This window comes from Bombyx mori, chromosome 9 (assembly GCF_030269925.1).
Source record: "Bombyx mori chromosome 9, ASM3026992v2".
Lineage (NCBI taxonomy): Eukaryota > Metazoa > Arthropoda > Insecta > Lepidoptera > Bombycidae > Bombyx > Bombyx mori.
The window spans coordinates 15,560,860-15,585,357 of record NC_085115.1 but is presented as its reverse complement, the minus strand read 5'-3'; the positions used below and the strand labels follow the sequence as shown (position 1 = coordinate 15,585,357).

At 39.5% G+C, this 24,498-nt stretch overlaps 3 protein-coding genes and 1 long non-coding RNA gene across 5 annotated transcripts in view; 3 read left to right on the top strand and 1 right to left on the bottom strand.

The window, feature by feature from the left end:
• LOC134199408 (uncharacterized) overlaps positions 1-24,498 on the top strand; it is a 333,027-nt gene that overhangs the window by 67,959 nt on the left and 240,570 nt on the right. The window lies entirely within an intron of this gene.
• LOC101740885 (dynactin subunit 4) lies at positions 797-7,407 on the top strand. Its single transcript, XM_004931146.5, has 8 exons — positions 797-1,115; positions 1,576-1,840; positions 2,289-2,443; positions 3,160-3,325; positions 3,400-3,583; positions 3,901-4,099; positions 4,514-4,665; positions 5,375-7,407. The coding sequence occupies exons 1-8, from the start codon at positions 987-989 to the stop codon at positions 5,580-5,582; spliced, it is 1,458 nt and encodes a 485-aa protein (XP_004931203.1). The 5' UTR covers positions 797-986; the 3' UTR covers positions 5,583-7,407.
• Positions 7,333-9,810, bottom strand: LOC101740744 (protoporphyrinogen oxidase). 2 transcript variants are annotated; one of them, XM_038012885.2, is made up of 2 exons: positions 8,364-9,810; positions 7,333-7,578 (listed from the first exon to the last, which is right to left on the bottom strand). In XM_038012885.2, the coding sequence occupies exons 1-2, from the start codon at positions 9,549-9,551 to the stop codon at positions 7,570-7,572; spliced, it is 1,197 nt and encodes a 398-aa protein (XP_037868813.1). In that variant the 5' UTR covers positions 9,552-9,810; the 3' UTR covers positions 7,333-7,569. The 2 variants fall into 2 exon arrangements, with proteins under 2 accessions (XP_037868813.1, XP_037868812.1); XM_038012884.2 differs by having other exon boundaries at positions 8,193-9,722.
• Positions 20,365-24,346, top strand: LOC119628865 (uncharacterized). Its single transcript, XM_038012707.2, has 5 exons — positions 20,365-20,642; positions 20,733-20,924; positions 21,627-21,932; positions 22,677-22,806; positions 23,555-24,346. The coding sequence occupies exons 1-5, from the start codon at positions 20,400-20,402 to the stop codon at positions 23,638-23,640; spliced, it is 957 nt and encodes a 318-aa protein (XP_037868635.1). The 5' UTR covers positions 20,365-20,399; the 3' UTR covers positions 23,641-24,346.

Here is a 24,498-nt window from a genome sequence, read left to right as displayed (position 1 = left end):
AGGAGAGAAATATTATAATAATATGTATTGCTATTTATGGGTGATAGGACATTTTGTGAACCCGTACACCCTGCCTATGTCTGCCGTGAAGTAGTAATACGTTCCAGTTTGAAGGGTTGAGCGGCTGCTGTACTGTAAAACTGAGACAGCATATAAGTCTGAAGGTGGGTGATGGAATTTATGATATCTATAGCCTCCGCTAGGTGGGCCGTAAGCTCGTCTAACCATGAAATTTCAAAAGTTTTCGTAAAATGGTTTTTATTTATTAAGACTTTAGTGGACTTTTTGGAAGAACCCCCGAAGAAGAAGGAACAGGTCACGTCTAGCGACTTTGTTTTATTTTCATACATTTGTACCATTGTATGGATGCCAAACAGTTAGTAAGCCTGAAGAAACACTCAATTAATAAAATAAAACGATTCATAGAACTTCGCCCCTCCTGTTCCTCCTTTGCTTCTCCTGTGTGATTTTTTCGTTTTGTTTTGTTTAAACGTGTAATGTTTGTTAAAAAGTGAAAAATGTGCATGAGAGAGATTATGGAACTAAATCCCTAAACGACTTGTCGTGCTATCCTACAAAGTTCCGTAAAACCACTCAATAAATTCTTATCAATTTACTAAGGTTTATTTTATTTCATTTCATTCCAGAACCAGACTTATTTAATTTTTCGAACAATAAGCATGTCTTCGGTCTCTAAACAAAAAAGATTTGGCCGTATTGGCCATATTTCTTTTGTCTTTCCAAACAAATTATAGGTGTCAACATTAATGTCAACGTCAAATAGAATCCATGAGACGATTGACACTACCCACCTTAAATCATAGTCTATGATTCATAGACTTATGACAGTTTTTAAATACATATGTAGGCTGATTTGATATTAAGTATTGTATTGTTGAATTAATTTATTCTGCCATACCAATTGTGTATAACACTGATATTTCTGTCTCGAGTTTACTATTTAAAAATTATTTATTCACCTTAAAATGGCATATTTAACTCAACCTGATTATGTGAGATACATTTGTACTTGCGGTCAACTGAAACCAATCACTAGTTTATACTTCTGTCGGCATTGTTTGAAAATACGTTGCGGTTTTTGTATTTGTCATGAGGTAACCTACATAACGATTTTATATCCTAAAATATTCTTTCAGTTAACTGTTGTTAAAAAGTATTTTGTCTTTTATTTCACTAAAAAAAACAAGGCTATTTCTAATCCAAGCGTCAGCTTTTTCTATTGCCTCTGTTTTTCACTAATTAGCATAGCACTATTTGTATCTTATAAATTGATTAACGACGCACGGGTACTGTATATCATAGTCGTGAAACCGATGGACTAATGTTTAGTCTATTCTACATTAAAGTAACCGTTTCAAAATCCAATATCTCATTAATTTTGAACACAGTCTTTTAAGTGTGAGTTAATGTACATGTTATTATTAAATTAATCAGAGGTAAACTAAATTTCATTAAAAGCTAAATATTTGCTACATAATTACCTACTACCTAGAACTAAGCAGTACTGTTTTATGTTAAACAGGAGTCACAATATCAATTACTTTTTCATTCCAGGTCGACTCACATTATTGTCCGAACTGCCTCGAGAATATGCCATCATCAGAAGCCAGATTAAAGAAGAACCGTTGCAGCAGCTGCTTCGATTGTCCCAGTTGCTACCACACTTTGTCCACCAGAGCTAGCCTGGTCCAACCTCGGCAGCAAGAAGGTGCTGGAGATGGGAAAGTAGAAAACAAACATCAAAAAAAGATGTACTATTTAGCTTGTTTCAATTGTAGATGGACATCTAGAGATGTGGGAATTCCTGATCAGCCTGTTGGTAAGATTTTCACAGCACATTGTGACAAATAATATTTTCTGTATTGATTATAACTGAATTTAAAAAAAAAAGGAAATTTATGGGATGTTATTATTCTTTGATGTTTTTCTAATAATGTGAATTCAAATTATACCTTTCTTAAGTGGCTGTTAGTAGTATTATGGGCATGTTTTTGTTTTGAACTACTATAATACTTAATCTTGTTTCATCATCATCATCATCATTTCAGCCTATCGCCGTCCACTGCTGAACATAGGCCTCTCCAATAGATTTCCAGTGCGACCGGTTCATTATTTAATCTTGTTTATTATTTAGTATTTAAGGCTAAAATACTTTTAGTCATACCTATGACTGTTTAATTAAAATGTACTCAGTATTTTGTAGGATATTGTAATAATTTTTCTAATGTTATAAAATCTACTGATCATCTTTATATTTTTGTTTTCAGCATCAGGTGGATGGCCAGAGAGACCAAATCCATTTGCAACACAAATCAATCAACTCTTAGAATATTACAAGGCAATAGCATTACAAGAGAAACAGGAGAAAATTGAAAAAGAAAGAAAAAAGTTTGCCATCAGAGGGAAATACCTAACACTCACTGTGAGCACATTTTGAATGATTTTATTATTTGGATTGTATTAGATACAGTAAAATGAGAACAGGCGTATCAGCTGGCTCGTTTTCATTAGTAGCATATTAATAAAATATGAATCACATTGCTTAGTTTAATAAGCGAATATGTCTTTTTTGTATATGCTGTATTCTTCTTTCTGGTTGTTCCCTCAATGCTGAGGATCGTGACTGTATGTCAATCTTCTCCACTCGGTCCGGTTCTGCGCCATATGTACCGCTCCCCATATCTGGCCTCCAGTCACCTCCTTGAGTTGGTCAACCCATCTAGCTGGCGCTCTTCCTCTAGCGCGCTTCCCCTCCATCTGTCTGAGAATTGTGAGTTTCTCCAGGCTGTGCAATGAGGATCGCATTATGTGCCCAAAGAAATTCCGGATCCTTTCCTGGCACATAGTCAGCAGGCGCTTGGTGACCTTCAGCTCTTCGAGGATGGAGACATTGGTTCTCATAGCTGTCCAAGGAATCCGTAGCAGCTTTCTCCAGCAATACATTTCAAACGCCTCAATATTTTTGCGTTCCTTTTTCCTGAGACACCAAGTCTCCACCCCGTACAGGAAGATAGAGAAGACCAACGTACGAACCATGTGCTGTATTAACTTACTTTAATTTCGAAAATAATATATTTACGTCCCATCTGTGTACGCCATCTAAAATATTCACTATCACGATTTTTTTATGTAATCCAGGATAAAACGGGCTTAACTGGAGCTATGGCAAGGAACATAGCAGGACTTCCATCTTCCGACTCTGGGTCATCGTCCATTATCGCCAAATTCGTTCCAAGCCAAGCCAGTGCAGAAGTTGAGGAATTGCCCGAAGATTATTTCACTAAAGAAGTCAACTTGAATCAGAGTAAGTGTGTTAATATAATAATATATTGAATTGTAATCAAACTTTTCAAAATTACTATATTAATTTTATTACAGTAACCAGTATGCCTCAACGCCTTCTATCACCGGAGTGGCAGCCTACTGATGTTTCAAGACTGCATCCAATAGCTAAACTATTGAGTGTAAAACGTAGCCAACGGTGCAGGGAGTGTGACCACAATCTGACTAAACCAGAGTATAATCCGGGCTCTATAAAATTCAAGATTGAGTTACTGGCTTTGTAAGTATTAAGTTTGGAGGATGTCATTATTGATGAAAATAAAATAATTAAATTACACAAATTTAAACATTTTAAGGAAATTAATTAGCATATACAAACTTTGATATCTAAACCCACTGTTTCTCTTTCATGGTAATGTAAGATCATAAGTTATTGAATATTTATTATTATGATACTTAAGGAATACATTGTGGCCAGTCATATGGTATGAGTAGGGTCTCTGTAGATGATAAGTAGAAATCAAGATATTTTATTCAAACTACTGCAAGCTAAATATTTAACGTGTAAAATTGTTATTTTATAAATAATGTTTGCAGTTATCACATACCCGAAGTGAAAATAATATCATACGAACCCATGAAGGCAGGTGAGAATTCAACTGTGTTGTTGAAACTGAGCAATCCAACTGCTCACGAAATGACATTATGCCTGATGAATCCTGAAGATATACCGCAAGTGGACAATGAGGAAGAGCAACTTGAAAATTCACTTGAGAAATCACTCACTTTGGACAAGGTAAGTCCTTTTTAATGATGGAAATGAATGTTTTATTTTATAATTGAGGGCTTACTGGTGACCCTGAGGCCTTTTCAGTTTCACAAGGACAGGTGGGCGAGCAAGGGCTCAGCCAAAAGGGGCGGAATTTGCTGACAGCCATCCGAGCGCCTCCAAGGGAGACCTAACAACTCAAGAGTAGCTACTTCACGAATGAATCTACTACCGGATTGGAATTGCTAATTCTTATAAATTAATTTAAAGAGTGTGTTCTAAAATATCTTCATATAGACTACATTCTATACGTAGCCTTTTCTTAGATAGTTCGTTCTAAATTGTCATTGAGCTATGCTTTATAAAACTTGTGCAATAAGAACTCTTCATTTTTATACAATTTAGAGTTGTTCGGTATCTTAACCGATCGACGTGTTCCAGGAGTCCGCGGCGTGCAAGCCGGCCGCCGCGCCCGCTTGGCGCCGCGCCGCCGCGCCGTGCGTCCGCGCCGTCGGGCCGCCCGTGCGCGTCTCCGTGCCGCAGCGCGACGACGCCGCCGAGTACGACGACGACGCCACGCACGACGCTAACGAGTTACTATACTTTATATATAGCCTAGAGTACATAATGGCGGGCGGGCTGTAGGTGCGGACGGTGCCTTGAAGCAGTAATGGATCCCAGCTAGAAGAGTGCGACAACAGTTACACTATACAGTCGAGACTCTTAACTCGTTCTGACGTCCTGTGCGCTCTGGTGACCGTAACAGGCACCGTAAGAGCGGGGGGGGGGGGGCGTGATGCGTTGCGGCGCCGCACCGCAAAGATTTGACCGTATCGGCGGGCACTTGAGCGATGCGGCGCCGCAACGTTGTTACGTTGTAGCGGCGACGCCGGCGCCCCAGCAGCTCTGGACAGTCTGTTAATAAAAGTCTGTGGCGGTGTCACTTCGACGTCGCAACGCGTTCACCCCCCTTCGTCCCGGTGGTTGCAAGTTCCGTGCGTCGCCGCAGTGCATCATGTGCCACCGCTCTGAGCTCGTACGCCCGCCTAACCTGTTCGAAACGAGATTGTACACATTTATGTCTATCTACGATAGTTTCAATACAATTGAGAACACTTTTTTTTTATTGTCGTATAGGCAGACGAGCATTCGGCCCACCTGATGAGTGGTTACCGTCGCTCATGGACTTCAGCAATGCCAGGGGCAAATCCAAGCCGCTGCCTATCGCTTAATACTCTCCACAAGCCTCGTTTGACACTTTATCATAACTAAACTAAACTAAAAGTAAAGTTGTATTTCCAGTGTAATCGTGTGGCGAAAGGCGAACAAGCTGGGCGTCCGTCTGCAGGTGGCGACGGAGGCGGCGGCGTCGCGGGGCGGCGCGGCGCTGCTGGCGCTGGCCCTCCAGTACTCGTACCGCAATACGGTGCCGCCCGCCGCCAACGCGCCGAACCAGAGGAATCATATTCTGTACACGACGGCGTTGCTCTCACTGGGAAACGTAGCTTAAGTCTCCGATTCAAAGCTGCAGTTTATGCGCATTATGTTTTGTGTTTTCGCGAGTCATAGAATTTACATAATAGAATATTGCTACGCGCTGGGGTTCGGGGATAAATAAAATTCCACCGAAGTAAAACTTAAAAACTATTCAACACTTAAACACTTCACAAACACTTTAAAATTCTCAATTCACTTCTTTCGCTTCGCTTCAGGTGATCCGTTCGCTGTTTCGCTTCGAGTAGTTCCGATTACTGAATGCGTGCCATCCCTGCAATGCTTTTATAGTCGATACCACATCCCTAGAATTATCGAGAATATTCCACACATCTCTAGTATTGTCTCCGCTATCTAACAATAGATGGCGTTGTACTTCTCGGGCGTTCTAGGTGCTACTAGATTCTTCGCTATTTGTTCGACTATTCGGCGATAGATGGCATTACTCTTACCGGCGTAACAATATCACTTTTGTTATTCACTTGATAGCACTACGCGCACGACGGAGTGGAAAGCGTGCGAATTCCTTTATTGGTTTATGTAATTTTTAAACAAAACAGTTTAAGACCATTGTCTCCTTTGTCAACATTTCTCCTTTAATACCAGCTAATCTTCCAATCAATTATGGAGGGTAGAGGTAATGCGAACCGTCTCTGTGTGTAAAAAGTGACCGTTAAAATCTACTAAATAAGGGTGGCGCTACAGTAGCAACTGGGTATATTTTTAAAAAACGCGCTGGAAGTTATTAGAATAAAATAGAGAAATAAAAAAGGACAAAAGAACTGTAAGCACTACAAAATCACAAAAAGTATTTTATTTAAAGCTGATAAGAAAATCCAATCGATGTCTCCACGTTTTACCACAGCAATAATTTTCGGTTATATTGACGAAATTAGTTTAGACTACGTAAACATGTGAGATCTTGTATATTATACTGTCACTAACTACTCTAGTCATTAAATATATTAAATTTCCTTACTCAGAATACTTAAATCACTTAAAAACTCCTCAATTCATATCATACCCTGTCCCTATGCTAGCGCCATTCTGGAAGATTTTTTAAAAGTTACCTAGTGCTGAGAGTGCGACACTTTTTCAAATTTCTCCCTTATGAGACGGTTCTGCTTACCTCATCTACCCTCCATACAATCAACTAAATATGTATATTGCACTATAAAGTATGCTTATTAAAGATTCATTCGTCTTTTCTAAATCGAATATAAGAAAAACGTATTGTGATAGCAATTATGTGAAAATGAAATCACTTCGCATTAGGCAGACTCGTTAAACTAAAAGACGATTTATAACGAAATGAAATAAAAGCTTAATTTATTTTTATAACGTTTTTAGCTTGTAAGTATTCCTGTAGCAGGTTATCATAAGTTCTCATTAGTTTTAAAATATATTTAAGTAATCGCAAATATTAAGAAGGCTTTAAAATATTTATATACTTTGAACTATCTTCTAATTAAAGGAAATAAGAAGGAAAAGCTGCAACCATTTCGGTGGGTTCTTTTGCTTTTGTGCACTATTAACAACTAATGTATGTTCGCATAAATAAAATATTTACACACTTAATGATATTTTTTGTTTACACAGTTGATTTTGTGTGGCCACGTTAAGTAGGTTTTTTTTTTAATTCCGATTACTGAAATAATAAAAAGATTACTATTTTCATTATGAAGAATACGCCGAGATGAAAATTATACTTTTAAATCATAATAATTATGTAATCGTCTAGTTGTCAGAAATAAATAAAACAAAAATTTTAATTTTTTAAATTTTTAATAAATAGTTTTAATTTTTAAATATATTTTTAAAAATTATACAATAGAAATATATATTACTGTCTCAGTTTTATTTATTCTTCAGTCTTGTAACAGAGTTCTAGTTATTTTATTGCGTTCGCAGCATATGGCCCCAGCTGATGTGTGAGTGGTCTCTTCATTGACATCAACATTGTCAGGGGTGTAGCAAGTGTTTAATACCATAATAATATACTTTTAGTTGGCCTACAAATAATATTTAAAATATGACAATATTCAGTTGTGTGCCATTAAAAATGCAATAAAATATTTACCTAACTTAGTTTTAAATGTGTTGATCAACTTCTAATATTTGATTTAATTACTAATGCAGAGGAAGACGCATAATGTATTCAGTCTAGCTTAGACGTGTTCTGAGATTATTTTAAGAGAACATTTTGTTCAAGTTCGGCAGAAACATTTCTTTAAGAAAAATCCAGTACCTATACACTTGGCTGTAACTACAACTTAATAATTTTGGGTATGCAATTAATTATATAATGATCAGTATCATATTTGCTTAGGTGCAAAATTAAGCACTTTTTCTGAATAACTGTGTTCTTAAACACTACTACTGGACCCAGTGAGTAAATCTTCACTATCTCAATGAGGCAATGAAATAAAGTAGTAATTTTCAAATTGCATCAGAAACCACTACTGCAAGTAGACCATGGGCATGTCTGCCAACATAATTAATAAAAAATTAAAAAATAAATAAAAATATATGGTTAATTATACTTTGAGAATTTAATAAGTAACAACAATTCTCAAGTCTCTTCAACTTGACTTTTTGCAGAATAAATAACATCATTTATACCTACACCATCATAACTGCTGCCTATTAAAGAAATTGGCAAATTATTACTTTTTATGTATTGTCTAATCTCATCAACTCTCTCATAATGTCCTACTACATACTGAGGTATGCATCTATTTAAAATATTCACATTAAATGCTGTTGGTTTGTCTTTAATATCCAATATCGAACCTACTTCTTTGACAGCAATGTTATATAAATTCTCCGATGTTGTATTTTTTCCAAATTTTTCTTCAAACCATCTGCCTCCAAGCATCACTGTTAAAACAGTTCCATTTTGATCTGGCATACAACACGAATCAAAGACTACACCTAATATGGGAGAATTTTCAATCGGAGGAACTAAGAAACCAAATGCCGGCTTTATCAAAGGTTTTTGAGTGGCAAAATACAAATTTACTATTCCCACAGTTACAAATGGTATATCTTTTAGTGTTTTAGCTAATTCTGGATGCTGTTTTTGTACTAAGCTTGCTAGACAATAAGCTGGTATTGAAGAATACACATGATTCACTGATAACTTTTCTCCTGTTTGAATATTTAACGAAACAGATCCAGAGTCCACAAATTCTATGGCTTCAACTTTTGTACTCAAGTTCATGGTTACATTGTTATCTTTTAAGTGGGCTTGCAGTTTGTTGGGAAACATTTCCAAGCCACCTTTTATCGTGTAAACACTCCATTTTTCTTCCTGAGCCTTCCTTGCTAAATCACTTAGTACTAATTCATTTCCAGTCTTCGAACTGAACAATGACTTCATCAAACCTTTTACGACGCCTCCGTGGGTTTGCTCCCATTCAAATAGAGTTTTCATTAAAAATTTAACTGAAATCTCTTTAGCGTCCCCAGCACAGATGCCACAAATCATTGGTGAAATTGCATAATCAGCAATTTCCTTCCCGAATCTCCTTTCAACGAAGTTATAAATCGAATCATCTTTCAACTGTTTGTGAGGCTTCTTTAAATCGTGATAAAGTGCGTAAATCAGCGGCTTCGAAAAGGGCTCATTCTTTTGGAATACACCTTTTAAACTTGAAGGCAATAAATACAAATTATTGTTTACGTATATCATTCTGTTCCTAGCGGCAGGGTGGTCCGGTTTTATAGGTGATATATGCTCGCTAAGGCCCAAATCTTGTATCATATTCAGTGTATTAAGCCCGGTAACTCCTTTGGGCCGTATAGTTCTTGGGCCTTGCTCAAAAACGTAATCCTTTGTCCTTATGGATTTAATCCATCCGCCGCAGTAATTAGTAGCCTCTAGAAGGTACAGTTTTAAATTATTGTTAGAATTTAAATTGTTTTTGAGCAAATAATAGCCTGTAGAGAGACCACCCAGCCCACCGCCAAGTATAGCGGCCATTGTCTTCTCATTTAACTCTGGTAAGAAACTGTAGGATTATATTTATGTATTAATTTAATTAATAAGACTCGCCGGCTTTCTTTGATATTATTAAAACAATATGAAGGTAGCCGAAAGTTAACCGTTTTAGATTCGCTAATCGCTTCGAATCATGTCAAATGTCATTTAAGAATTTTGACTGAAATCTCAGAACCGTTTTAGTCGATAAAATCCAATGAATCGATCGGAAACTAAAAATCGTATGTCCTGTTTGAGATAAAATTACATTACATAAATGCACATGCAATGAATAACAGCATGATTTTTGAAGTGAAACTTCTTTATCGGCGTTGGAAAAAAATTTACCGTCACATTTTTCGGTTACGCGTCACATTTTTCCGTTACGCGCCATCTTTTTTGTATTCATGTCTATGATAATAAAATCCTTTTGTTTAAACTTTATCTAATTTAACTTTTTTGTATTCATGTCTATGATAATAAAATCCTTTTGTTTAAACTTTATCTAATTTAACTTTATTTAACCAATTTCTAGAAAGTTGCATGTAGATCATTTTTCGAAAAATAAGGCCATAAACAAGTTTCACTTCTTACGTGTGTACACTAGTACACGCACACATTTTTGTTTTTTTATGGCTCGAGTCTCTTCTTTGACGAATGACTCTGCCAAAGTCAGGTAGATAGAAGCATGATTAATTGAGTCGACTATTAACAAAGCCGGCAATGTGACTTTTGGACAATTATTGGTAAATCAGAAAATCGAATTATTGACTTTGTATTCCATTGGCAGTCACAAAACTCTTCTGAACGACATCTTAGATAAATAACAGGTTAAGTATTAACCTTTATTTAATGCAGGTTTTGAACCGTATTCTTTGAAGGAGACGACAAATCAATCTGTATTGACATATCAATAACATTTTTTTGTCCAAATGCACAGATTGCCACCTTTGATAATAGACGACTCAATTGTCTTTTAGTATATGACATGAACTGTTGTGACTCGTGTCTGTAACGTTTTCCAAAACTCGCACAATTCAAAAATCGATATCAAATTAGGGTTATCTAAGAATCGATTGTTCACACTTCGATTTGAGTAGTAGTAGTAGTTTTATTTTTCCAACTAGAAAGGCAAAAGTGTCATATCATACTGTCTAATCTTATATATATTTATATATGAAAAATTATATTATGAAATGAAATGAAATAAAAACGAAATGGAATGAAATGAAATGAGATGAGATGATATGGGATGAAATATAATCTCAGTAAAATGGTAGTCATTTACGGAGACTTTTTCAGTGGACTTTTTGGAGGATCCCGAGAAGTTACGCTCAGTGGCTTTGTTTAATTTTCCCACATTTGTGCACTTTCACAGGTATTAAACAGTTAATAAACCACTGTTATTACACATTTAAACCTGGAGAAACACTAAATAGACAAAATAAAACAAAACACACAACTTCACTCCTCGCGTTCCCGCCAAAAAGTCACTTCGATTTGAAATCATTTGAAGATAGATCTCTTGTAGTATGGAGGGTAGAGATAAGGAGAACCATCTCTGTCTGTGAAAAAGTGTCCGTTAAAATCTGCTAAATAAGGGTGGCCCTACAGTAGCAACCGGGTAAATTTAAAAAAAAGCCCTGAAAGTTATTAGAATTTATTTAAGATAGAGAAATAATAAAAGACGAAAGAACTGTAAGCACTACAAAATCACAAAAAGTATTTTATTTAAAACTGATAAGAAAATGCAATCGATGTCTCCACGTTTTACCACAGCAATAATTTTCGGTTATATTGACGAAATTAGTTTGGACTACGTAAACATGTGAGGCCTTGGATATTACACTGTCACTAACTACTCTAGTCATTAAATATATTAAATTTCCTAATAGCATACTTCAATCAGTTAACAACTGCTCAATTCATATCATACCCTGTGCCTATGCTAGCGCCATTCTGGAGGATTTTTGAAATGTTATTTAGTGTTGAAAGTGGAACACTTTTATCAAGCTTCTCCCATATGACACGGTTCTCCTTACCTCTACCCTCCATATCTTGTGGGAAGCACTTTAAGAGAACTGACACTAAGACTGTACCAACTTCTTGCTTGAACAGACAAAAACAACTTAGCCCATACTGCTGAAGGCCAAAGCTAAATCTTTCATTAAAAAAAATTAAATGGCAGGAATGAATTTCAAATACTGCATAACTTTAAGTGAGTGAGTTGATAAAACGTAATCGGCATTGAATGAGATAAAAGCAAGATGATAGAATTGTACTAAGAATTCAATGGACCTTTTAAAAGTCCTGGGGCTCCTAAATATCACCTACTTAATTATTATTTTTATTGCCTTTGTAGGCAGACGAGCATACGGTCCCTGATGGCAAGTGGTCAAAGTCGCTCATGGATGTCAGCAATGTCAGGGGCAGAGCCAAGCCTCTGCCTACCATTTAAGTACCTACGTTCCGCAAGCCTCGTTTGAAGAACGACATGTCATAGCGCTCGAAAAATACCGCGAAGGGGAATTCTTCCAAAGCCGGATGGTACGTGGCAGAAAGATTTTTGAAAACGCACTGAGGGAATCCATATCCCTTATTTATTTCGCCGTAAAATCGTGTTTTATGTACCTAATTAACACTACAGTTGAAACAATAGAAGTTTTATTGTTGTAGCGGCATAAACAATTCTAAGTTATTAGTTATTGTTTATACACATTATATTTATTGTCCGTTTTAATTTTTCGGCGGTAAAAAGGTCCCGTGTCACAGAATATCTTTAAATATAAATAAAGGCTATCAATCTATTTCTACAAGCCGCCGACAGACTCATAGATTATACACTTAAGGACAGACTTCTATAACTCACAAAGGGTAAAATTAAATATAGACACAAAAAGCTTGATCATATGAAACATGACGTATTTTCAGGTGAAAACCACTTTAGGACTGGTGTGATTTGAAACATAAATAAACGTACATGTACATGCTATGACAATAATTAATAGAATGAGATAGAACATACTATGTTGCGTTTTAAGTTTAATGGAGTATTTCCACCAAAAGGCTCGCATCGCATTGGATCGAAACGGATTTTACAACCTTTAAACAATATTAATTACGCGTGCACAACAGATAAAGTCTATATTACCAAGCCGCGTTGACCGCAGGTGCTTTCCGGGACACGCAATTGTAGTCGCAAGTATTCTGCGTAACCATATATTCATAAATCATCAATCCAAATTATATTTTTCCTCTTCTGTCTTTTATGATTATTTTATATTAAGTGTATAATCTATGATTATTTTCTTCTTCTTCTAATGTCAATGTTAACCGTTTTCAAAAATTGGAACACGTCACACAATAGGAATGAAACTATTTGATTAGGCGAAAAAATGAATATGTTTGCAAGCGACGTCTGTGATGTGTATCGATGCTTTTGCGTGCCTCAACTACCGCTCACCGTTCTCGTCGAACCTGTCGCTTGCGACAAAAGCTTACGCGAGCAAACTAACGGCCTGGCCACGGGGATCGGCGGTGCGAACAGCGAAGCGGTGGGCGAGGCGACCATTCGCGCAGCACCGTTTGCAGGCCACGGGTACTCACGTTCGCCGCCGCGACTAGTAAGGAAGTCCGACAGCGAAATGTCTATATCGAAATTATCTCGATATTGCTTACAAATTAATAGTTTTTTGGTTCAGGACCTATTATTTGGAAAAGATTGTGAAGTACATGATTTGAATAAGAATCGGAGTATACCTATAGATGGAGAATTCCACAAGAAGTACGAGAAATACTTTGGGTGGCTAGACTTCCAAATAGCTGGTCTAGCTAGTATTTCAGCTATTTTATTTTTTTATTGCTTAGATGGGTGGACGAGCTCACAGCCCACCTTGTGTTAAGTGGTTACTGGAGCCCATAGACATCCACAACGTAAATGCGCCACCCACCTTGAGATATAAGTTCTAAGGTCTCAAGTATAGTTATAATGGCTGCCTCACCCTTCAAACCGAAACGCATTACTACTTCACGGCAGAAATAGGCAGGGTGGTAGTACCCACCCGTGTAGACTCACAAGAGGTCCTACCACCAGTAATTACGCAAATTATTATTTTGAAGATTTCATTTTTATCACACGATGTTATTCCTTCACCGTGGAAATCAATCGTGAACGTTGAGTGTTGTTGAGTACGTATTTCATTACAAAAATTGGTACCCGCCTGATATTCGAACACCGGTGCATCGCTCAACACGATTGCACCGGACGTCCGTTAGGCCACGACGACTTTAAAAATATAAAATAAAAAATAAATAAAAAATATAAAAATTTCGGCGTTAATTTTTCGCGGCGAAAACAACTAAACTCATTTAATCACTGCACTATTCGCCGCGACTACCGCTCGACTCCGTGGCTCGCGCCGTCCGTATTCATGCATTTGTTTTGCTCGCCCGCCGCATCGCGCGATTCGCTCGGTACATTTCGCCGGTCGCTTCGCCGGTCGCCGGTGCGCGTGGCTTGTTAGGTACATTTCTATGCGCTTGTTTTAGTCGCTAGACGCTTCGCCGTTCGCACCGCGCGAATATTCGCATCGGCGAATGTCCCGTGGCCAGGCTGTAACCCTCAGACACAGCCCACTGAGTTTCGCGGCGGATCTTCTCAGTGGTCATTTCATTCGTCAGGTTAGACCCCCGTGAGTTCACCTACCCGCTCCGTGAATCTAGCATAACCGCGTTAGGTCACTCTATAATATATTAGGTACCTAAGAAAAAATATACTGCTGTCGATGTCAGTTTGTATCGACCTGATGCGATACGAGCTGTTTGGTGGGAATCATGTCTTATAGTGTTTTTAAATGGCAAAACTTGTAATGAGTAAATAATAATTCTACTCTTTTGTTATTAAATATATCCTATAATGGACAAAGCTCATAGCTCATAGTTTATAAATTTAATGTTTTTATTTTCAAGATAAGTTTTATGAAGTACTAGCTGACCCGACAGACTTCGTAGTACCTTAATAAAAGACCTAAACTTTTGTATAAAATAAACTTAAAACAAATAAAAGGAATCCGTCCAACGGGAGGACACATCAAAGAAAAACAAAATTGTTATTTTTATTTAATTCCGAGCATTTTCATATTTATATACCTTTTAAACCTACTCTGGACTTCCACAAATAGTTCAAGACCAAAATTAGCCAAATCGGTCCAAATGAAGTTGTCGTGGCCTAATGGATAAGACGTCTGGTGCATACGTGTTGAGGCGATGCACTGATGTTCGAATCTCAGGCGGGTACCAATTTTTCTAATGAAATACGTACTCAACAATTGTTCACGATTGACTTCCACGGTGAAGGAATAACATCGTGTAATAAAAATCAAACCCGCAAAATTATAATTTGCGTAATTACTGGTGGTAGGACCTCTTGTGTGTCCACACGGGTAGGTACCACCACCCCGCCTATTTCTGCCGTGAAGCAGTAATGCGTTTCGGTTTGAAGGGTGGGGCAGCCGTTGTAACTATACTGAGACCTTACAACTTATATCTCAAGGTGGTTGGCGCATTTACTTTGTAGATGTCTATGGGCTCCAGTAACCACTTAACATCAGGTGGGCTGTGAGCTCATCCACTCATCTAAACAATAAAAAAAAAAAGTAAAAAAAAGCCGATCTCGAGTTTAGCGAGACTAACGAACAGCAATTCATTTTTATATATATAGATTTTTGTATATAACTAGTCAGGTCATAAGTATTGTCACAACTATACGAACGGCTCCTTCGTAAACGCCTCTGGGACTTCGTATCCGCGAATAAAATTCTTATAGACGAGCAGTTTGGATTCCGCGCCAGACACTCGTGCGTCCATCAAGTGCACCGCCTCACGGAGCACATCTTACTAGGGCTGAACAGGCGGAAACCCATTCCGACAGGAGCCCTTTTCTTCGATATAGCGAAGGCGTTCGACAAAGTCTGGCACAACGGTTTGATATACAAACTGTATAACATGGGAGTGCCAGACAGACTCGTGCTCATCATACGAGACTACTTGTCGAACCGTTCGTTCCGATATCGAGTCGAGGGAACGCGTTCCCGGCCCCGTCACGTCACAGCCGGAGTCCCGCAAGGCTCCGCCCTCTCCCCGTTACTATTTAGTTTGTATATCAACGATATACCCCGGTCTCCGGAGACCCATCTGGCGCTCTTCGCCGATGACACCGCCATCTACTACTCGTGTAGGAAGAAGGCGTTGCTTCATCGACGACTTCAGACCGCAGCTACCACCATGGGACAGTGGTTCCGGAAGTGGCGCATCGACATCAACCCCACGAAAAGCACAGCGGTGCTCTTCAAAAGGGGTCGCCCTCCGAACACCACGCTGAGCATCCCCCTCCCGACTAGGCGCGTCAATAACCCCGCCCCCGCCGTTCGCCCAATCACGATGTTCGACCAGCCCATACCGTGGGCCCCGAAGGTCAAATATTTAGGCGTCACCCTCGACAGTAGGATGACATTCCGCCCCCACATCAAGACGGTACGCGACCGTGCCGCCTTCATTCTAGGACGTCTCTACCCGACGATATGTAGGCGAAGTAAAATGTCCCTTAGAAATAAGGTGACACTCTACAAAACTTGCATACGCCCCGTCATGACCTATGCAAGTGTAGTGTTCGCTCACGCGGCCCGCATACACTTAAAATCATTCCAAGTCATTCAATCCCGTTTTTGCAGGATAGCCGTCGGAGCCCCGTGGTTCGTCAGAAACGTCGACCTCCATGACGACCTGGACTTAGAGTCCACCAGTAAGTATATGCAGTCGGCGTCAATGCGCCACTTCGATAAAGCGGCACGACACGAGAACCCTCTCATCGTGGCCGCCGGTAACTACATTCCCGATCCTGCGGACAGTATGGAAAGCAGTCGACGTCGCCCAAAACACGTCATCTCGGATCCTCCCGATCCACTAACGGTGCTTCTAGGTACTTCAAGCACCGGTCACCGTTCTCGTCGAACCCGTCGCTTGCGACGAAGGGCTCGACGAGTAAATTAACTCCCAGACACAGCCCACTGAGTTTCTCGCCGGATCTTCTCAGTGGGTCGCGTTTCCGATCCGGTGGTAGATTCTGCGAAGCACGGCTCTTGCTAGGGTTCGTGTTAGCAACGTCATCAGGTTTGAGCCCCGTGAGCTCACCTACAAAAGTTAGGGTTACGCTGACATAGCCTCTCAAGGCTCTCAGCTTAGGTAGGAAAAAAAAAAAAAAGTATTGTCACACAGTAAAAACTTTTCTTTTAGAATGCTGGCCACAAAAAAGTTTATTGAATTCGAATTTCGAATTGTTCATGACAATAAAAATGTATACTTTTAGAATTTTACTCATTTTTAAATATGGAGTGGATGCTTAAAGAAGACCGTGTTGCAGTTATTGCGTTGCATCGTTGCGGTTACGCGCCAATTAAAATTTTTAACATACTGAAAAATTTGAATATAACCAAAAGATTCGTTTATCGCACCATCAAACGATACAATGAAGACTCTAGTGTAGATGACAGGTCAAGAAGTGGTCGCCCTCGGTCTGTTAGGACTCCAGCAGTGATAAAAGCTGTGAAGGCGCGAATTCAAAGAAATCCCAAACGTAAGCAGAAACTGTTGGCCCTTCAGATGGGGTTAAGCAGAACCACGGTGAAAAGGGTGTTAAATGAAGACTTAGGGCTTCGGGCATATCGAAGAAAAACAGGACATCGTTTGAATGCTCGTCTAATGGACTGAGACTGAAGAGATGCCGCGCTTTGTTGAAGCGGTACGCGGGAAAAAAATATCAGGAAATTCTTTTTTCGGATGAAAAATTTTTTACCGTAGAAGAGAGCTACAACAAACAAAATGATAAGGTGTACGCACACAGTAGTGAAGAAGCGAGCAACCGTATTCCGCGTGTCCAACGAGGTCATTTTCCATCCTCGCTCATGGTATGGTTGGGAGTTTCTTATTGGGGCTTAACAGAGGTACATTTTTGTGAGAAATGTGTAAAAACGAATGCAGTTGTGTATCAAAATACAGTCCTGACGAACCTTGTAGAACCTGTTTCTCATACCATGTTCAATAACAGGCACTGGGTATTCTAACAAGATTCGGCGCCAGCTCATAGAGCGAAGAGCACACAAGACTGGCTGGCGGCGCGTGAAATCGACTTCATTCGGCACGAAGACTGGCCCTCCTCCAGTCCAGATTTGAATCCGTTAGATTACAAGATATGGCAACACTTGGAGGAAAAGGCATGCTCAAAGCCTCATACCAATTTGGAGTCACACAAGACATCCTTGATTAAGGCAGCCGCCGATATTGACATAGACCTCGTTCGTGCTGCGATAGACGACTGGCCGCGCAGATTGAAGGCCTGTATTCAAAATCACGGAGGTCATTTTGAATAAACTTTAGTGTCATAAGAATCTATGTTTTGTTAAGTTCATTTTGGTATATGAATGGTTACATAATGAATAAACTTGTTTCAATTAATTTACATTAAACATGTGACAGAATTTATGACCTGACTAGGTACATAGTAAAAGCTATTTATTCTAGGGCTACATGTTCTGTAAATATGCCGCGCATACAGAAATCGTAATTAAGGAAAAGCGCGTTTACAAATGATATTCCACTGGATGCGTTGTATCGGTGGGATGTGTCCTATAAATGTATTACAGTAGGTACATAAATGGCAAATTGTGAATTGATAGCTTCACATTGTCAATTTGAGCGCTGAAGCATGTGGCGGTCCCGCAGCTGCGCCGCCCGATAATGAATTCCAATTTCATACTTATTGAACTTACGCACGGAGCTTAACACGCTCTGTTTCTTACGTTATCTTCTGTACTTTTTACTATATTACTATTTCGATAGTATCTTAACTGGATGAACTTGACGATTAAAATGTCGTTGTGACTATACTGAGACCTTAGAACTGATATCTCAAGGTGGATAGCGCATTTACGTCGTAGATGTCTATGGGCTCCAGTAACCACTTAACACCAGGTGGGCTGTGACCTCGTCTACCCATCTAAGAAAAAAATTAAAAAAAAATGGTTACGTGAACATCGGGATTTTGCTTTTTTTATTGCGATGTTTGTCCAACAATCAACCGAATTGAATTGAAACCGTGAATTTACGATGGATGTCACCGCACGGCATACGGTATATGGTATCATCATCATCATCATCATTCTACATATGTCCATTGCTGGATATACGCTTCTCCCAAGTTTCGCCACGAGGACCGATTCTGTGCACCTAGCATCCTGTGGATTCCCGTGACCTTTGCCAGGTCATCAGCCACCAGCGGGGGAGGCCTACCAACAATGTTTTTCTGTTCGTGGTCGCCACTCGAGCCTTTCGGCCCTAGCTGCCAGTTCTTCGAGCAATGTAAAAATTGTAATATAGTCTGAAAATAATTTGATCTAAGACATTTTTAATAAATGAATAAAAATAATTATTATTTAGGTAAAGCTACTTATAAATAGAAAATCTGCGTTAACTCACCGCCGGTTGGCAGAGTTCCCAGAAGGCTGGCAGCATTTCCACGCTGGATAGCAATGCTAATTCTTTGTGCAAAATACGTACCGGCCTTCTGGTCTCCCGAGGCCTCAAAAAGTTTTTTTTTTAAGGTCCTTAAAAAAGCTTTTAGCAGATGGGCCCCAGGGGCCCAAAGTTTCCACCCCAAACGGAACAAAAATGAAATCTTTAGAGAGATTTTCATATTTCCGTCGTTTGAGGCCTTCAGCCGTTGAAGCAGCGCTGCCAGCGTTAGAATTAGTCCCAGGAAGATGTGTCGGTGCCATGGTATCTACACAAGTCGCATCCCAAACGAGCGACCGACCCATCTTCCAGGGAATTATTGACATACCGTCTGGTCTCTTACTAATATATTTATATTTATATTTTATATTTTTACCGACTTAATCGGGCTACGCAATTAGAGGTTACAAATTGAAACAATGATAACATGTGAAACTGCTGGTTGAACAAAGATAGCTTATTATCAGATACAAAAACATTCAAAGTAAATTCAGATGCTTTTTAAGCCAAACTTTTTTTCTTTCTCTCCTACCTATGCTGATAGCCTTGAAAGGCTATTTCAGCTTCTCTTTGACGTGTAGGTAAGCTTACGGCGATCAAGCCGGGCGTGTTGCTAGCACTGGCCTTAGCAAGAGCAATGCTTCGCAGAATCTTCCACCGGATCGGAAACGCGACCCACTGAGAAGATCCAGCGAGAAATTCAGTGGGCTGTGTCTATTGGTTAATTCTCTCGTCGAGCCCTTCGTCACAAGCGATGGGTTCGACGAGGATGGTGACCGGGGCTTGAGGTACCTAAAAGCACCGTTAATGGATCGGGAGGATCCGTAATGACGTGCTTAGGGCGACGTCGACTTTTTATCAATCGGTTCACAGGATCGGGTATGTAAACACTTAACGTTAACTTAAGTTTCATAACATTACTTTACTTTCGGTGGCAGGGCCAACCGATGTTTTTTTTTATTGCCCTTGTAGGCAGACGAGCATACCGCCCACCTGATAGTGAGTGGTTACCGTCGCCCATGGACTTCAGTAATGCCAGGGGCAGAGCCAAGCCGCTGCCTACCGCTACCGATGATGAGCAATCACCGTCGTTTAATAGCTATCAGCATTGCTAGAGACACCACCAAGCCATTGTCCGAAACATTCATTGGATTAACGTTGATTTCCCCCTAACACCACCCTTAGTACGCGAGTTTCTACGTAAGGCGATGTCTATATAAACCCCTTTGTATAAAGCAACTCCTTTCATTTCGTTCTAAGTCCTCGAACTGGTCACACGCGGCCACGATGACCGAAGAGACAAAATTAAAAAATTGCGACAAAAAAATCAAATTGGCTCAAATAAAAATTCTTAAAATTGTTAATAAAATTGACACTTTTCAATTGAGTAACGCGTATATCTGTAGTCTAGACGCCGGAATTAACAGACCAATTATCGCGGGAAATTCAAAACGTCTTTGTTTTCTATTGAGCGTTTTGTTTCTAGTGATCGTTTTGAAATTTATTTATCAAGAATGGCCATCAACCAAGGTATGAATAAATGTTTTTCTGTGTATTTCGAATGCATAATAGGTAAATTAAAAATAATATTAATAAAAAAACAATTAATTTTCTGGTTAGAATTGTCTACTGGAACTGCCGTCGTCTTCAAAAACTTTATTCCGAACTCCCGAAGACTGTTCCATGTGTATCGGAGTCGATGGTGTGACTAGATTGACCAATGTAACACCACTACAATTTGAAGACAAATACGCATACAGCGCCACGCCGGTTATTGTCACTGATGCCACCGAAAAATGGCCAGCGATGAAGGTCTGAAAACTTTAGTGATATGCATTTTATACTAATTAAAATTTTATCTTGTAGAAGGGCACTCTTCTCGTAGTAAATTGTTTCGAAATGCTAATGATCTGTGTTTGTCGCCATATATTTACTTTGGTTTCATGGGTGAGAGGCATTAATTAGTTTTATCATTGAGAGTAGGAAGTGTTAACGCATCAATGGTATGAGCTATGATGTGTATGGGCTATGATGTCTGTTTAACACCTAGTGAACCAAGTTAAGTCATCGTGGCATGTCCGGTGCATTCGTGTTGAGCGATGCACCGGTATTCGGATACCAGGCACCAATTTTTCTGATGAAATATGTACTCAACAAATGCTCACGATTGACTTCCCCAGTACATCGTGTAATAACAATCAAACCCGCAAAATTATGATTTGCGTAATTACTGGTGGTAGGACCTTTTGTAAGTCCGCGCGGGTAGGTACCACCACCCTGCCTATTTCAGCCGTGAAGCAGTAATGCGTTAATTCCTTCACCGTGGTAGTCAATCGTGAACATTTGACAGGTACGTATTTCATTAGAAAAATTGGTACCCGCCTGCGGGATTCGAATACCGTTGCATCGCTAGATACGAATGTACCTATCCTATCCTTTAGGCCACGACGACTTTTAACATAATATCATATGCAGTTTTCATAACATTATATCATATCTAATTCATAATTGCAGGTGTTCAACTTTAATTTCTTCTCGCGATTCTACAGCAATAATAACTTAGGTAGACAGACCAACGATTGTTTTTATTTCGCCTACAAATCCGGTCTGAATTCCCTGCAAGAAGTCTTCAATATGGATGAGAGACGCGCCAATTTATCCGGAGAACCGTGGTACGTAGGCTGGAGTACCTGCTTCGATGAGGAGACCAAGAAACTAAGATCGTATTACAATCGGCCGTATTTTCTCCCGCGGACGGCTGAGAGCGACACGGTGGACTGGATTTTTATGGGCGGACCCGGACAAGGGGCGCATATGCATGTAAGATTCACTATTAGGTACTTGGTTAGATCTAGGACATCATCTTCGCACGAGTAGGTACCCCCACCCTGCCTATTTCTGCCGTGAAGCAGTAATGCGTTTCGGCTTGAAGGGTGGGGTAGCCGTTGTAACTATACTGATACCTTAGAACTTATATCTTAAGGTGGGTGGCGCATTTGCGTTGTAACTGTCTATGGGCTCCAGTAACCACTTAACACCAGGTGGGCTATGAGCTCGTCCACCTATCAGAGCAATAAAAAAAATCTATTAGAGATTTTATCCATAGGCACAGCTCACTGAGTTTCTCGCCGAATCTTCTCAGTGGGTCGCATTTCCGACACGGTGGTAGATTCTGCGAAGCACTGCTTTTGCCAGGGCTAGTGTTAGCAACGTCGTCAGGCTTGAGCCTCGAGAGCTCACCTACACTTTAGGGTTACGTTGACATAGCCTCTCAAGGCTATCTTAGGAAGAGAAAAAAAAAGATTTTAAAAAAATATATAGGATTATGTGTGCTCGTTTTGGAATCTATCTAAGAATCAGATCACGGCTTATCCGATGCTGAGTGTTTAGCTCATAGACACTATAAGTCAAATGGCGTACCTTATTAAGGCATACGATTTAAATCTCAATTGCATTAAGGCATCCTTCGAAACAGTAGATGAAGTATGCACGGGAGATACAGCAAAGATGAGAAAAACAACGCTTGGAGACAGCCTTTGAGTCCACACACTCTTGCGTTTGCAGGTGGACTCTGTAAGACACATGTCCTGGCAAGCGCAGATCCGCGGTCGCAAGCAATGGGAGCTGGCGCCCCCTCCTGAGTGCCTCTACCATTGCACCTGGATTCAATTCACAGTTTCTCCTGGTGAAATATGTATGTGTTTTTTTTTTATTGTTTAGATGAGTTGACGAGCCCACAGCCCACCTGCTGTTAAGTGGTTACTGGAGCCCATAGACATTTACAACGTAAATTCGCCACCCACTTGTGAGATATACGTTCTAAGGTCTCAGTATAGTTACAACGGCTGCCCCACCCTTCAAACCGAAACGCATTACTGTTTCACGGCAGAAATAAACAGGGCGGTGGTACCTGCCCGTGTGGACTCATAAGAGGTCCTACCACCAGTAATTACGCAAATTATAATTTTGCGGGTTTTATTTTTATTACACGATGTTATTCTTTCACCGTGAAAGTCAATGGTGAACATTTGTTAGGTACGTATTTCATTAGAAAAATTGGTACCCGCCTGCGGGATTCGAACACCGGTGCACCGCTCAACACGAATGCACCGGACGTCTTATCCTTTAGGCCACGACGACTTTAAATTAAATAACTTTAGATCGTACTGAAACTTATTTCTGTCTTTTTATTTGCCTATGAAACTGATGGTCGGACGTCTTGTGATCCCTAGTAGTACCCCTACAGTATGTGATGTCTATCGGCTCCGGTAACCACTTAACACCAGGTGGATCGTAAGCTCGTCCGCCTATATGAGCACTAAAAATGCCGACCCTGGCATATCCTCGGTCGCCAGCTCGGTATTACCATTAGACTATAGACGATTCCCACGACGACACCCTCAACCAAAATAATGATGTAACTCTGACATGTTTTGTTTTAGTGGTCGTGAACACGAACCGTTGGTATCACAGGACTACCGTTCTCCCGGGAGACCTCAGCATCACGATCGGAGCTGAATATGATTAGACTAGCTTATCATAATTCATTTATTTATTTATGTAGGTACACACAAAAAAGAAGACATAGTACAGAGTAATAGGAAAATTATGTACAAAGGCACTGCTTATTTCTTTAAAAATCTCTTCCAGCAGACCTGCGAGAGGATTATGAGAATAATAATTAAAAGTGATGAGTGTGTGTAGAACAGCTAAAATAACAAATACAACATGAGAATTATAGTAATGCACATACACATAGCAAATATTGTTAAACTTGAATACAGAATATTATAAGTAACATAGTATATACAAAGAGTAGGTATAGAACAATGATCATTGAGATGATCATTATGATGAACAATGAAGAGAGATAGAATTGTTTGACCTTGTATTTAAAACCAGAAACAGACTCATATTTATAACTATTTATCTTCATAATATGTATACCAATAGACAACTACTTCATTGCCCGGATCGACATTTCGCCAACAATTTCTATTGCAAGAAAGACGGAAATAGCTTCCTCAATCTTTCTGCATGAAGTGCAACATTGTCTATAAAGGACCGTGGATGCCGAGAAATTTTAAGAATGTACTAAAAAATAACTTTAAAAAATAAACACCGCTACAAGCATATAAGCGCAAAATATATGTGTACTTAATATTTTAATTGGCAAAGTTTGTTTGGATGTCTGAAGAATACTGTAAAAATGAAATAAAATTCAAAGTGATTTATGAAGGGCTTTGACTGTACCTGTTTGTTTTATTTTTGTTTTGTTGTATTGGGCAGGTTACGGAAATATGAAAACGGTAAAAAAAAATGGTAATTTTAAAAACATTCTAACTCTGCTAGCGCACGCGGAGAGTACTAAACGGTAGGCAGCGGC

What these genes read in the sequence shown, in the direction of transcription:
- LOC101740744 (XM_038012884.2), bottom strand. Translation starts at nt 9,551, where the DNA reads ATGGCCGCTATACTTGGCGGTGGGCTGGGTGGTCTCTCTACAGGCTAT.
- LOC119628865 (XM_038012707.2), top strand. Translation starts at nt 20,400, where the DNA reads ATGACCGAAGAGACAAAATTAAAAAATTGCGACAAAAAAATCAAATTG. An exon ending in GACAAGGGGCGCATATGCAT is followed by an intron (nt 21,933 to 22,676) that starts GTAAGATTCACT and finishes TTGCGTTTGCAG; the next exon opens with GTGGACTCTGTAAGACACAT. An exon ending in AGTTTCTCCTGGTGAAATAT is followed by an intron (nt 22,807 to 23,554) that starts GTATGTGTTTTT and finishes GTTTTGTTTTAG; the next exon opens with TGGTCGTGAACACGAACCGT.
- LOC101740885 (XM_004931146.5), top strand. Translation starts at nt 987, where the DNA reads ATGGCATATTTAACTCAACCTGATTATGTGAGATACATTTGTACTTGC. An exon ending in GTTTTTGTATTTGTCATGAG is followed by an intron (nt 1,116 to 1,575) that starts GTAACCTACATA and finishes TTTTCATTCCAG; the next exon opens with GTCGACTCACATTATTGTCC. An exon ending in AATCACTCACTTTGGACAAG is followed by an intron (nt 4,100 to 4,513) that starts GTAAGTCCTTTT and finishes GACGTGTTCCAG; the next exon opens with GAGTCCGCGGCGTGCAAGCC.